Source organism: Macaca mulatta, chromosome 17 (assembly GCF_049350105.2).
Source record: "Macaca mulatta isolate MMU2019108-1 chromosome 17, T2T-MMU8v2.0, whole genome shotgun sequence".
Taxonomy (NCBI): Eukaryota; Metazoa; Chordata; class Mammalia; order Primates; family Cercopithecidae; genus Macaca; species Macaca mulatta.
Window position 1 is genome coordinate 88276292 of NC_133422.1, and position 14129 is coordinate 88290420.

Here is a 14129-nt window from a genome sequence, read left to right on the forward strand (position 1 = left end):
ATTTTATTTTATTCTTTTGAGATGGAGTTTTGCTCTTGTTGTCCGGGCTGGAGTGCAATGGCTTGATCTCAGCTCACTACAACCTCCACTTCCCGGGTTGAAGCAATTCTCCTGCCTCAGCATCCCAAATAGCTGGGATTACAAGCATGCACCACCGCTCCCGGCTAATTTTGTATTTTTAGAAGAGACAGGGTTTCTCCATGTTGGTCAGGCTGGTCTCAAACTCCTGACCTCAGGTGATCTGCTTGCCTTGGCCTCCCAAAGTGCTGGGATAAAGGGGGCGGGGGGCGCCGTGCCTAGCCGCTTGGTACTTTTTGAATGGCACAGTAACCTTGTTTTCTGTGCTTAGACAAAACTATGAAGTGGCCTTACTTGGTTTATTCTTTCAATGTCTCAGGGTAGTCTTGTGTGAGGTTGGCATTCTGTGAGAATGTTTAAGTGTAACAGGAGAATGAGTGTCAGGCTGGCTTCTAAAGGGCAAGGGCTGCTTGTTTTTTCATTCTTCATAGCTATCCACGACCTCCTCTCTAGGAAAACTGTAGTGACTACTAAGCTTTAATAACATATTTCCAAGTTTTTGTTACAAAATATTTTCATCATACAGAAAAAAGTAAAGATAATGCATTAAGTACCATATATCTATCAAGCAGCTTAAGGAATAAATAATGATAGATAAAAGTATTTGAGTATTTCTTTGAAATCCTAATCCTTCCTAAGAGCAAATTATTCACTTGAATTTGATGTTTATCATTTTCAAGAATAATGCATTTTTTTCTTTAAAAAATACATATATATTTACTTTTTGTCTCCTTCCTTTCTAGAAATTTAATAAGATATACCTTTATTTTTATTTTGTTTTAATTGGCATAAATAATTATACAATTATACATATTTATGGGAGGTACATAGTGATCTTTTGATACATAAAATGTGTAGTGATCAGAGAGGGGGATTAGCGTGTCTATCATCTTAAACATCATTTCTTTGTGTTGGGAACATTCAGTAACCTCTTTCTAGCATTTTGAAACTATGTAATATATTATCGTTAACTATAATCATCCTACAGTGGTGTAGAACACTAGAACTTATTCCTCCTATTAGCTGTAATTTTGTATCCTTTAACAAATCTCCTTACCACAGACCCCTTACTTTCCTCTATCCTTCCCAGCCTCTAGTATCCTCTGTTCTGCTTTCAACTTCCAAGAGATCCTTTTTTCAGCTTCCATATATGAATGAGAATGTGCAATGATTATCTCTCTGTTCTTGGCTATGCCACTTAACATAATGTCCTCCAGTTTCATCCATGTTGCATTGAATGACGGGCTAGCATCCTTTTTAAGGCTGGATACTGTTCCATTATGTACTTATGCCACGTTTTCTTTATCTGTTTGTCTGTTTTTGGACACCTAGACTGATTCCATATCTTGGCTATTGTGCGTAGTGTTCCAGTAAACATGGGGTGCAATTGTCTCTTTGATGTACTGATTTCCTGCTCTTCAGATAAATGCCCAGGAGTGGGTGGCTGGATGCTATTTGTAGTCTTTTGAGGAACCTCCATACTGTTCTCCATAGATACTATCATAGTTTACATTCCCACTGACAGTATATGAGTTTCCTTTTCCCTGGATCCTCCCCAGCATTTGTTATTTTTTATCTTTCTGATACCAACCATCCTAACTGGGGTGAGATGATACCTCATAGTGGTTTTGATTTACATTTCCCTATTTCCCTGATGATTAGTCACGTTGAGCTTTTTTTTTCCTTATAATTGTTGGGCATTTGTGTGTCTTTTAATTAGGAACTCAAACACCTAACAGCAAAAAAAAAAAAAAAAAAAAAAAGATGCTTCAGAACAGCAAAAGACCTAACGTTGTACATCTTTGTAAACTTTTTTTTTTTAAATTCCACTGTTGTTTGAAGTAGGAGCTTAAGCATGAAACTACACGAAGAATCATGAGACACCCTATGCTTCACACAAGGTCATAGGACATACTTTTATAAGTACCATTAAACATTATAAATGAATTTTAATCACAGAGTCAAGTACTTTGTTCATTTGTTTTCAGTGTCCTACAGTGACTTTAATAGCAGGAGCAATTTGTTGGCTTTATTTAGCAAGACATTGGGTGGATTTCCATTCTTTCCTCCACAGGCTGTGAGAAAGATTTTTGACACTCACTGAGCTGCTTCAATTGGAAATTCACATTTTATGCAATAACAGACCATTTTAATTTCATGAAGCAAAGGATTGGCTTCTACTTGCAAATAGCACTAAAGAAAGCAATATTGTCAAAAGAAGTAGATAGATCTGTTGAATTAAATACAAGGCTTTCATTCCTTTTATTCTACATTTCCGTATAATGTAAGCATTAATTAAACCCATCAGTGACTTCCTTCTTTCTGGAGAATGTTTTCTGTCTGACAAGAAATGTCAACTTAGCAAATGAGACCTACCATTAAAAACACACTCACCTGGACTTAGAGAAAAGCTGATGCACACCCAAGGACAGACTTGCGGAAAGAGAACCCAAGGGACAGTTCCCATCTTTTCTTGCTTTTGGTGGGACTAAGTGTCTTTTGCCTTACTTGAGGTTTCCCAAGACAAGCGTACATAGCTGTATTACATCTTGTGTCATTGTATCACCTGATGTTTACTTGAGGCATTAAAAATAAAAGCCAGGAAAAAATGCCATGGTATTTTGAAGTTTTTAATACACCTTCACTTACATGATGAGGAACAGAGACTAAATATCAGGTTCAACTTAAGTCCACCACGTGTTTGGAATGTTAGATACACTGATGTGCTGTGGCCCAGATAGAGTTCATGGTGACAGCTGGAGAAGTAGATGGAACAAGCACCCTAAGATTTGAACAAAGTGTTAGAGAAGTGAAATCTCTAACATCCACCAAAAGTCCTTAGAATGCAATAGTGACATTTAACTTCTCTTTGCAGGGGAACACTTAAGAATCTGTCCTCAGGAATATACATGCTGCACCACAGAAATGGAAGACAAGTTAAGCCAACAGAGCAAACTCGAGTTTGAAAACCTGGTGGAAGAGACAAGCCATTTTGTGCGTACCACGTTTGTGTCCAGGCATAAGAAATTTGACGGTAGGTGAAATGGTTTTCACTTGACTTTGCTATAGGTGCACTTTTCTATGAGAATCTTGGTATCATATGAAAAATATTTTTTACAAAGGGAGCTTTTCTATCCTTCTTAAATATTTATAGCATTGTCTATTTTTAGAAAAGGCATGAGTTTTCTTGACAGTATTTTTTTTTTAAGTAATATCTTGGTAAAACCTGGTTTAACAAAGAGCTGTTTTGCATTTGTGCTTTGCCTGTGAGATTATTGTAAAGATTTAGCTCAAGTTTTCATTAAAGGAGTTATAATTCAGCTTTTGTTATACTGCAGCTTATCTAGTTTTCTTATGGGGATTCTCCCTTAAAAAATAAGTGTAACTTAAGATTATTTGAAATATAACATCATATTTGAAGAGGAAAGGCTTGTTTTAAATGTCAGCGACACAGATTCCTTTATTTTAGACTTTGCCCATTGCAATCATATAGCACATTTTACATTGCAGTAGTGCGTTCTATCTAAGGTTTAGACCCTCTTCTCATATCCTGGTTATAAGCAGTCAATGCTATTTCTATATTCTATTTGTTAAATAAACATTTTTATATTACAAATTATTACTGAAATTTCAGCATTGAATTTTCTCATTAGAACCTGAATATTTTGAAAATATTCAAAGGTAGTTTGATTCTTTATAAACAGTATCAACAATGATAACAATACATTTAGTACTTTTAAATGGTGTGTTGTCTTTAGTGCTTTAAGAAATGGATGTACCTTACTATGATTTCTTGTAAACCAGACTTGCACCTTGTGGTGAACTTTCTTTGGGCTCCGTTGGTCCTACAACATTACTCTGGAGCAAAAGAGCTGCTATTAATTTTCTTCTCTCAGTTCAGTCAATGCACAGCAGAGCCAGTTTAGGAAAGGTTGGCCAAAGTTTTTATGTTTCTTTTTTCTTTACTGTGTGGTAGGTAAAATGTTCCATTTTATTGCTGTTTTAAACTATTATAGCAGCACCGATCTTTTTCAATTCGGTTCTCAAGTTTACGGAAGACAGGCCTACCTGGTATTTTCAGTACAAATGATGTGACACTTTCTGTGTAAGTGACTGGGGTTTCATCTTTCGGCAAGTATGTTTTAACATCTTCACATTCTATCTTTGGCTCTCCCTTGTGTATAATTTTATATGTGGATGTATGTGAAAATAATTTTTTATTTAGTGGTGATGCTGTGAATGTTGTTCCCTTAAATGCAACTAGGGAGTACTTAGGGGTTGCTCTTGATTACAGGTTACAAAACCAGTGACATTAGGAGCCCCAGATAGGACTCTGTGTTTGGAGGACTACATTCTATCACTTCAAGCTACAGCAAATTGAACTGTTTTGTCATTTGTTACATAAAGTAGGTGATAATGATCTGTTGCCACTGATTTTGACCTGTGTCCCTGGGAAACTAACAGACAAACAAAAAACAAAAACGCTAGTGCATTTATAAAGCTGTACTCCAAAGTGATGTTAAAATAATTCCAGGACACTATTCATGGTATTCTTTAACAACAGCAACAACAACAACAAAATAAATATTAGGTAGCTTTATGGAGAGCTGACATTTTTAAAACAAGTAAAGCCATTCAACAAGACTGAGCCAGCCAGGCTTGGTGGCTCATGCTTGTAATCCCAGCACTTTGGGAGGCTGAGGTAGGTGGATCATGAGGTCAAGAGATCGAGGCCATCCTGGCCAACATGGTGAAACCCCATCTCTACTAAAAATACACACACACACACACACACACACACACACAATTAGCTGGGCGTGGTGCCAGGCACCTGTAGTCCCAGCTACTGGGGAGGCTGAGGCAGGAGAATCACTTGAACCCGGGAGGCGGAGGTTGCAGTGAGTCAAGATTCTGTCGCTACACTCCAGCCTGCAACAGAGCGAGCCTCCATCTCAAAGCCAACAAAACAAACCAAAAACAAAACAAAAAACAAAACAAACAAAACAAGACTGAGCCTTACACTTCTTGTATTATATTGATAACTTTTAATATCTTTGCATTTCTAGTTTCTAATCCCACATCTGGTTTGTCCTATTAAACCTCTCTCCACTTTCTCACTTCCTCCCTCCCTGTCTCTATATAGGTATATTTTGAATTGTTCTAATGTATCTAAGGGTATGATGTCAATCAGTTTGACAGGATATTGATTTTGCTAAGATTAGATCTGACCTAATCTAACCTAAGAGAAGGATGAATTCTTTAGCAACCACTCATTTTATTGCAGTTGCATGGGGTAGGATGGGAGAGAAATTAAGATTTTTTTTTTTGGAGGCTTTCAGCCAGAGTGGAAAAAAAAAAAAAAAAAAAAGAGAGAATCTAAATGTGATTCTAATAATCTCAACTCCTGAAGCACTTTGACTTAAGATAATAATAATAATCGTCATCATCAAGTAAAAAGTCACTGTCACATTTTCTGTTATTTTCTCTGGGCAGATTCATGAGGGTCAGTTATACACGGCTATGATTTATTTTCTTATATCTCAAAGGTGAGTCTGCTAAGTCACCTTCCGTGAATGATTGTGCATTCATGTGGGAAGTTTTCTATTTTTTCCTTTTTTTTTCCCCCAAATACTCTCTCATGTCACTTGTTGATGAATGTCAATTTGACGTGAGCACAAAACTATCTAGTTTCAGTTATAGAATATTACTTTCTTTGAGTTTTATTTTCCCACATAAACCAACAGTACTATGAAGGACTTGGAGTTTATTTTAGTAACTTCCTATTATGTTAGTCATTTTGCATCATTGCTGGAGTCTCTTCATCCATCTTGTCTATTTTGAGGTTCTGCCTCTGTTTCCACTTTCTCAGAAGTCTTAATTTGTCTTTTGGATTGTGTATAGCTTTGTTGGCTATATGCTCTTTATGAAAAACCACTCCTTAATTAAAATTAAGAAAGTTTGGTGAGTTTTCTATTTTTATTAAGTACAGCAGCAATTTAAATTCCATACATGTGATCCAGTCCAATATATATTTAGAGAGGCTAAAGTCAATTGCTGGTAATGATTAATCTCTGGTTATCACTTTTCTTACTGTATGAGAAATGCTTTGATTCCATTTAACTTTTTATTTTGTGGCAGAGGTGACTGTTTTTAAAATTTGAGATTCCAGTACTGTTAACTTAAAACCATATTCTATTTATTGTCTTACTTTCCCTGTCTTTTTTAAATTGATATTTTGGTAACATTTAGAAGAGACACTATAATTTTATAATGCATAAAATTATAAATACTCATCAGATGGTAGGAAGTTAAAGTGGAATCAACTTGAGTTATTACCCAACCTTCATAAGTTTCTGTGCTTAGCTCCAAGATTAGCCTAGCATTCATACCTGAGAGGCAACGAATTTTAAAAGCATATACTATCAATTCCAGAAATTTTAATTCTTTGGCAGAGAATTTTCCTATAGCTGTATACCTTTTTAAAATTTTTGAATATAGAATTAAAATGTCATGATAAAAGTCTGTATAATAGAGTTTTCTTGACATTGCTTCTCCAAGGGTCTAACAAGGTATTTGTTGCTTTACCTTTTTCTTATTTCTCCAACCAAATCTCAATTTCTGGCTCTCACGACACATCCCTGTAAGACCTTCATCCTTTGGTCTTGGTCCTGGCCACTGCAAAAGTTCTCTCCGAACTATAGAGGGATGCTCTGAATATGCTCTATAGCCAAGCCCAGCTTTTCTGTTGTTCCCCAGGATTAAAATTTTGGACAATGACCCAACTTAGTATATCAGGCAGAATGATCACATTACTCCCTTCCTTCTCACCTTCTTCTCCTCTGCCAAACACCCCAGGCAACAGATAAACACCAGCATATTAAAACGTAGACAAAAGGAGAGTCATCTTTGGGTACTCACTCATTTTTAGCATTTTCGTATTCAGTGACTAGCCTGTCAAATTGGCATTCCTGTCTAAGTCCTGTTTTGCTGTTGTGCTACCAAGTAGCTCATGTGTAAGAGGAAATGGAGAACAAGCAAGTAACAGCTAGTAGTAATAGTAACTATTAGCTAGTAGTAATAGTAATAAGAGGCAACATCTGACCCTGTGTCCTGCCGTTCATAGATTTTAACCCTAGGTATCTGAGGCACACTGAATTGCAATCACACAGATATTATAATAAATGGCAGAGTCAGGATTCCATTCCAGGCTGAGCACTCCTGGATCTCTGCTCTCAGCTATCTACCACATCATCTTTCCAGTTCCCAGATGTGCTGGCGTCTTGTGGTTAACACCACCTATTCCTCTATCTCACCCTGCCGGGCCTGTCCTGTCCTAGTTATTGTGGGGAGGATGTGGAAATGACTGTCAAGGAAAAGTGGAAGATTTGTTTTTAACTCTAAAAAAAAAAAAAAAAAACTACCCACCTAAATATAGTCCAGCCCTCAAGGAATCTGGAGGTTTGACAGGGTAAATGACTTGCCAAGTTTCCACTAAGAATGATGAATCCAAGACTGTGACCTAATACTTAAAGCAGAATTAGAAATAGTCATGTTATATATAGGAAGTCAATACTTGGTTGAAATTCTAAATTTTTATTTCTTTTGAATGGATACTGTTGAAAAATTATTGGTATTTCTTTAAAAGGGCAGTAGAAATATTGGTGGGTAAAGAATCCACCCATATCTTTGGGAAAGGCAGGAACAGTATTCAACTGGAATTTGTCCCTAAATTAAAGAGGAATGGGTGTTTTTTTGGTAAAAGCCTTTATTGAATCAATGAAGATATATTGTTATTATTATTTTTTTTACCTCACAAAGCCTAGTGGTTTCTATCTTGATGTCGGCACTAACACCCTATCCTCTAAGCATGTCTGTGGAATACGGATTATTCAGAGGCAGAAAGATTTAGTTGAAGGGATATTTTATTTAGGTTCCTTTTTTCCTTTGAATTTATTTGAGCTGAAATGTATTCACATTTGGAGCTCCATATGAACTTTTTTATTTAATGCGTTCCTGGTCTTATTATTTTACTTTACTTCCTCGCTTTTATTAATGTATTTTAATGGTATACATTTGTCCAGAAATTTGGCAGCCAGTGCATTTTTAAAAGCAAAATAAAAATATTGAACAGTAAGTTCTATCCTTATGAAGAACTTATTCTATAGTAACACGCACAGACTACCCACTGAACTGGACGCAGTGATATAATATTTTTACATTGCAAATCTGCTTGTGTTTTGTTTTTAAATATCGTTTCTCATCTATATACTGTAGAGGTGACAGTAACGTAATGATTTCTTTAATATTTGCCCTAATTTTCTCCGAGAATACACTTACTTGAAAAGAGATAAACCCTAAATGGGTTTCCCTATGGTGATAGCATCTTTCATATTTCCTGTCACAAGGGTGAGATTTTTTGTATGTGTGTGTGATTTCTATTTGAAAACATTTATTTAGAGCCTATCACGGAGAATGCACTTAACCAAGTATTGTTGTAGATTAAAAAGTGACTAATAATGATTAAAATTTGGTCATTGCCTATCAAGGAGTTTACGTTTTGGGGGAGACATAAGTATAAACCCAAGAGTAAGAAAGGCAGAATTGCTTGTATCCTAAAGTAGAAGTCCATTGGAAAGAGGAGGGAGGAAATTTTTCTACATAGTGGCATCCAAGAAGACTTTTTGGAAGAGCTTGCAGTTCAATATTCAAAGAATGTCTTAAGATTGTGATAATTCAAAAAGTGCCAGGATGAGACAAAATGAATCAAATATTTTGTATACAAGTCCATAAAGTCTGTCGGACATATTGTAAACAATTTACTATTGATTTTCTTTTCAACAATGTTAATTTATTGACATTTAGCATATATCTATTAGATAGATATTCTGTCACAATGTTTTCTTCCTTGCACCAGCTTGCTACTGTTTTGTAAGGAAAAACACACAATTTCAGGGCATAAACAAGAAGTGTTTATTTTTCTGTAGTATATCTTTGGGTTGACTAGAGATTGGCTGCTCATGTAGGCTTGACTCTATGCATTTAGAGTCATTTTGGTCTGGTCTGGTCTATATGTCGCTTATTCATTTGAAAGCAGTACTCTGTCTTAAGCATGTTCTTCTTTTAGTGGAGTGTGGCGATGCTAATATAGACAGGTGGAGGCAGAATGCTCCTTAAAGCCTAAACTAGAATTGCCACACTGTCTTCCTAAGGTTTATAAGCCAAAGCAAATCTGATGGCAATTTCCAACATTAGTGGGACAAGAGATTATACTACTCCTAAGGAAGTGGAAGTGGGGAAAGGAATGATTATTTCTGTATCATAATCTACCATAGTTCTCAAGTTACTGCCTCTTGCTACTTCCCAATGTTTTACTAATCACGTTGACTTTTCAAAAATAGATTCCCTAGGAATTCAGGAACAATAGTTATTTTCTAAATAAATCATAGCAAGACAGACACAATTGTCTTACTACCTCCAATGTCCTAACACACTAACAAATACATGTATAACCATACAGACACACACACACCCCCACAACACACACCCCTCTATGATGTTATTATATTATGCGGATAAATAGATGTAATAATTCCTTGTATTGTGCTGCTGCTGTCCTAAATCATTGCACAGAATAATAGGTTACTACAATTCATAGGGCTTATAATGTTAATCATTCTAAGAAGTAATTAGCTGAATGCCTTCTGTACATTTGCTAGGCTACCAGCTCAGCGATATGTATTCCATCTGAAGGACACTCCTCTTGAAATCAGAATGCACTGAACTGAATTTCAGAAATTAGAGAAACAATCTCACTGGCATTGGGAAGTAATCTGCCAATTTTCCCAAAGGGCAGATCTTCCAAAAATAAAAATCGTCCAACTAGAGATATTGGCTTTGACAGAGCTACTTAACAGGTTTACAAATCACAAACGCCTTTCAAGCCTTGCGTTTATACAATACTGAAAGAGAAGATCCTAGTAGGGGGTCTTTTAAGTGTGTGCATGTAGAACCCAGATCTTTGTACAACTGGAATATGCCTTCCTTCTCTCCTCCTCCTCCTCCTCCTCCCCCCTTCTTCCTCCTCCTCTTTCTTTTCTTTTCTTTTCTTTTCTTTTCTTTTCTTTCCCCTCCTTTGAACTTTGACAGATCTTTCAAAGCTAAGACTACACACTGCTGATCGTCAGCTCTGACTTCAGTGATGGACTTCCAATCTTTTTCTAATTCTAAGACCCCTACCACGCACCTCAAAGTAACTTGATATACATTATGCTCCCAGTGTGGTTGTAATATCATCTTATTATCACCAGTTCCCTTGCATGGTGGCTAATTCTAAGACCCCTACCACGCACCTCAAAGTAACTTGATATACATTATGCTCCCAGTGTGGTTGTAATATCATCTTATTATCACCAGTTCCCTTGCATGGTGGCTTTGCTGAGCAGCTGGTTCACAGACAAGCCAATTTCTTTTAAGTATTGCTCTGTCAGACTCTGAAACCAGTTCTACCAGAAGGATTCTTGCTCATGAATGTTAATGAGCAGACAAGTATCCTTTCTCTGACAGAGGCTCACTAATCCTTTGAGTAACTATGGGTGAATTACAGGAAAAATTTTATTTAAGTTAAATTGGTCTGCCACTAAGTAGAGAAAACTTATTTTCTTATTTTAATGAAAATCAAGAAAAAAATATTTAATGGGGATGTAAATTACAGCTCCCTGGAAACATTTTTGTCTTCTGACCTGAGAACACAGTAGCTCAGTGTAGACTGGTTCGACTGCATAGTGTGCTTAACGCTGGTAAACTCATGATCTCCAGTGAGGCCTGATCTGCAGTGGGACAGGGGGAAATGGAGTAGAAACCACTCACTCTTTCTGGGGTTTGGTACCAAGAGATTCTTTATGTTCCCTAGTGATAAGGAATTGGGATAAAAAATTATTCTTTCTTCTTCCACTGAGCCAATGTAAGATTTCCTTTTTTTTTTTCCAAAACAAATAAGATAGTAAAGCCATAAGAACAGCATTTGTATGCTTTTCGTATTCTAAGAATATGAGAAAAATAATTTCAGTGAACCTTTATCTGAAAAGATATAACCATGACCTGATGGAATCCTGAGATGAGCAGGTTGAAAGCAATGAGATGGGCCAGACACAGTGGCTCACACCTGTAATCCCAGCACTTTGGGAAGCCGAGGTTGGCAGATCAGAAGGTCAGGAATTCAAGACCAGCCTGGCCTGCATGGTGAAACCGTGTTTCTACTAAATAATACCAAAAATTAGCTGGACATGGTGGCACGCGCTTGTAATCTCAGCTACTCAGGAGGCTGAGACAGGAGAATTGCTTGTACCCAGGAGGCGGAGGTTGCAGTGAGCCAAGATTGTGCCATTGCACTCCAGCCTGGGTGACAAAGCGAGACTCCATATCAAAAAAAAAAAAAAAAAAAAGAAAGGAATGAGATGGGCAGAAAGATGATCATTGTTGAAGCTGGTTGATGAGTCCTTGGGGAGTTCATAGACTATTCTGGGTTGTGTATAGTTTCTGAATTTCCATAATAAAGAGATAGAGAGAGAGAGAGAGAGAGAGAGAGAGAGAGAGAGAGCTGGCCAGCTCAGTGTCTCATGCCTGTAATCCCAACACTTTGGGAGGCTGAGGTGGGCGGATCACCTGAGTTTAGGAGTTTGAGACCAGCCTGGCCAACATGGTAAAACTCTGTCTCTATTACTAAAAAACATACAAATTAGCCAGGTGTAGTGGCGCAGGCCTGTAATTCCAGCTACTCGGGAGGCTGAGGCACAAGAATCGCTTGAACCCAGAAGATGGAGGTTGCAATGGGCCAAGATTGTGCCCCACAGCACTGCAACCTGGGCAACAGAGTGAGACTCTGTCAAAAAAAAAAAAAAAAAAAAAAAGAGAGAGAGAGAGAAAGCCGACTTGAACGTACACAGAACTGAAGATATCCAGACTGTGAATCCATGTACATACAGAACAATGTCAGCGGATGTTACTACTCTCATTTTTTGTATATTCAACAGTAAATTATACAGAGCACATCATTTTCAAATTGCAAATCTGAACATATCCTATAGGATTTTGACTTAATTCAAGGCTACTTAGCTTATGCTTCCTTCCAATATTCTATTATTAGTGTGTTGGAAGTGACATCCCTCATCTATCCACATGAACAGGCCTGTTAAAATGAGGCTTAATCTTTAAATCTCCTTGGTAAGTGTGATTGAATATGTTAAACTTTTGTTTGTAAGCCATATGGACATCAAAATAAGGAAAATATCCAAACCCGAGCTTTGGCAAGATTCAAATGACAATGTAAAGTGTTCATTATCAAATGCATTACAGATACCATTTCCATATCATTCTGTAGTCACTCAGTGATTTTTCAGTGAATGACCAACATTGACATGAGCTCTTGGGGTTTGGCATTTTAGCAAATGCAAAAAAAGAGGTAGCTTGCCTAAGCAGTTTTTTATCATTCCAAGCATTCCCTTAGACAAGAACAGGATCCTGAAACCAAATGTGAAAGAAGAACCAGTGCCCAGCTAAGAATAATTCTGCATAGTCCACAATGCTCAGAGAAATTTTTAAAAATCACTCATCACTGTTTCAGAATGTGCCATTTGTTATTCTTGCAAAAGGTTTGTAATATTCATCAAATGGACAAATATTCTTGGGATAACTATGTAGAGTAGTTTACGGTCTTCATACTGTTTCCTCCCTACCTGGTGGTCTGATTGAACATAAATGACTTGAACATGAGGAGCAAACTTTGAAGTAAGATAGCAGGAAGTTGGGGCTCCAAGGCCTTTGAATGTTGGAAGAAATTAGATTTCTCCATGTATTTTGTTTTATTTTTAAGAAACTATTTGCATGTTTTCTCCTTTTGAAATAATAGTTCTGTGGTCATTACAGGATTTGGTTCTCTCAGTCTTCCTGTCTCTTTCTCCTTAATGCTTCTATTGTTGACACTTTGTCATTTTCACTTATTTAGTGTTCTTGTAATAGTATTCTTCTAAAAACTATGACCCATTGCATATTCCCTGTTGAAGTCTAAGCTCATTAAGTTCAGAGATTAGGTCTCCTCTTTCTATTTTATCTTCCCATACCTGAATTAATACGAAGCATATTTAATAATGCTGCAGTGTTGTCTGACAATGGTAGCAACCTGTGCAGTCCCAAGGGCACAGACCATTTAGATGAATTACTTATATTCCTATAACAATTATGACAGAAGAAAATAGGGAACCTTGAATTATCATTATCCATGAACTCTTAGGGTCCATAAACCTGGAATTCATATGTGATATCAGCAGCATTGGTTCCAGTGGATTTAATGGAACTAATTTTAAATTCCCCGGACAAAGATTGCCTTTACTTAGAGTAAAGCAAGTAGAGGTCCTTATAATAAAAAACAGGATAAATGTGTTTTTCTCCATTGCAAGTATGCACACGTGCACACTCACACACAGAGACATGCCTAAGAAATGTTAAAGATGTCCATGAATTTCCTGGAGAATCAGTTGATATACAGATTACTGGGTTCAACACCAGAGATGATCATTCTTTGGTCTGGACTGAACTCGGAAAGGATCTCCTGTTCTGAAGCAAGTGTTCTCTGTTCCACCACACTTATCACTGGCTTATGTGGAATTGAGAAGTTAGTTACCAGAATGTAGAGCTGGGACAGAGAAATTTGAAAGAAGTTTTTGAATCTTTCTTCTGACATATTAAGGTCAGCCAGTAACAGGTCTCCATATGTAAGGTGGCATTCAAGCACCTGTTGCCCATCACTTAATGACTTTTATATATTAACTAAGTTAACCTGTTTTTCTTTTAATTTTGACAGTGCATTAGACAATTATACCCGAGATCAACAACTCATTTTAACTTTTGCAGATGTATACTGTGGATTTTTGCATTTTTAAGTTTATAAACTACACAATTGTTTTCCTTTTCCCCTTTGTTTTCTAGTTCATAGAACCTAATGTGTGTTTATTTTTCACAATCTGTAAAATACTTTTTAATTTTTGGGTGACTTTTTT

General features: G+C 36.8%; 1 protein-coding gene across 2 annotated transcripts in view; it reads left to right on the forward strand.

The window, feature by feature from the left end:
- The window catches only part of GPC6 (glypican 6), a 1173136-nt gene that overhangs the window by 300970 nt on the left and 858037 nt on the right, over positions 1 to 14129 (forward strand). For both annotated transcript variants that reach the window (XM_015121307.3, XM_077973856.1), the window contains one exon: positions 2954 to 3112. In XM_015121307.3, coding sequence (XP_014976793.3) covers positions 2954 to 3112 — 159 coding nt within the window. The remainder of the gene's footprint in view (positions 1 to 2953; positions 3113 to 14129) is intronic.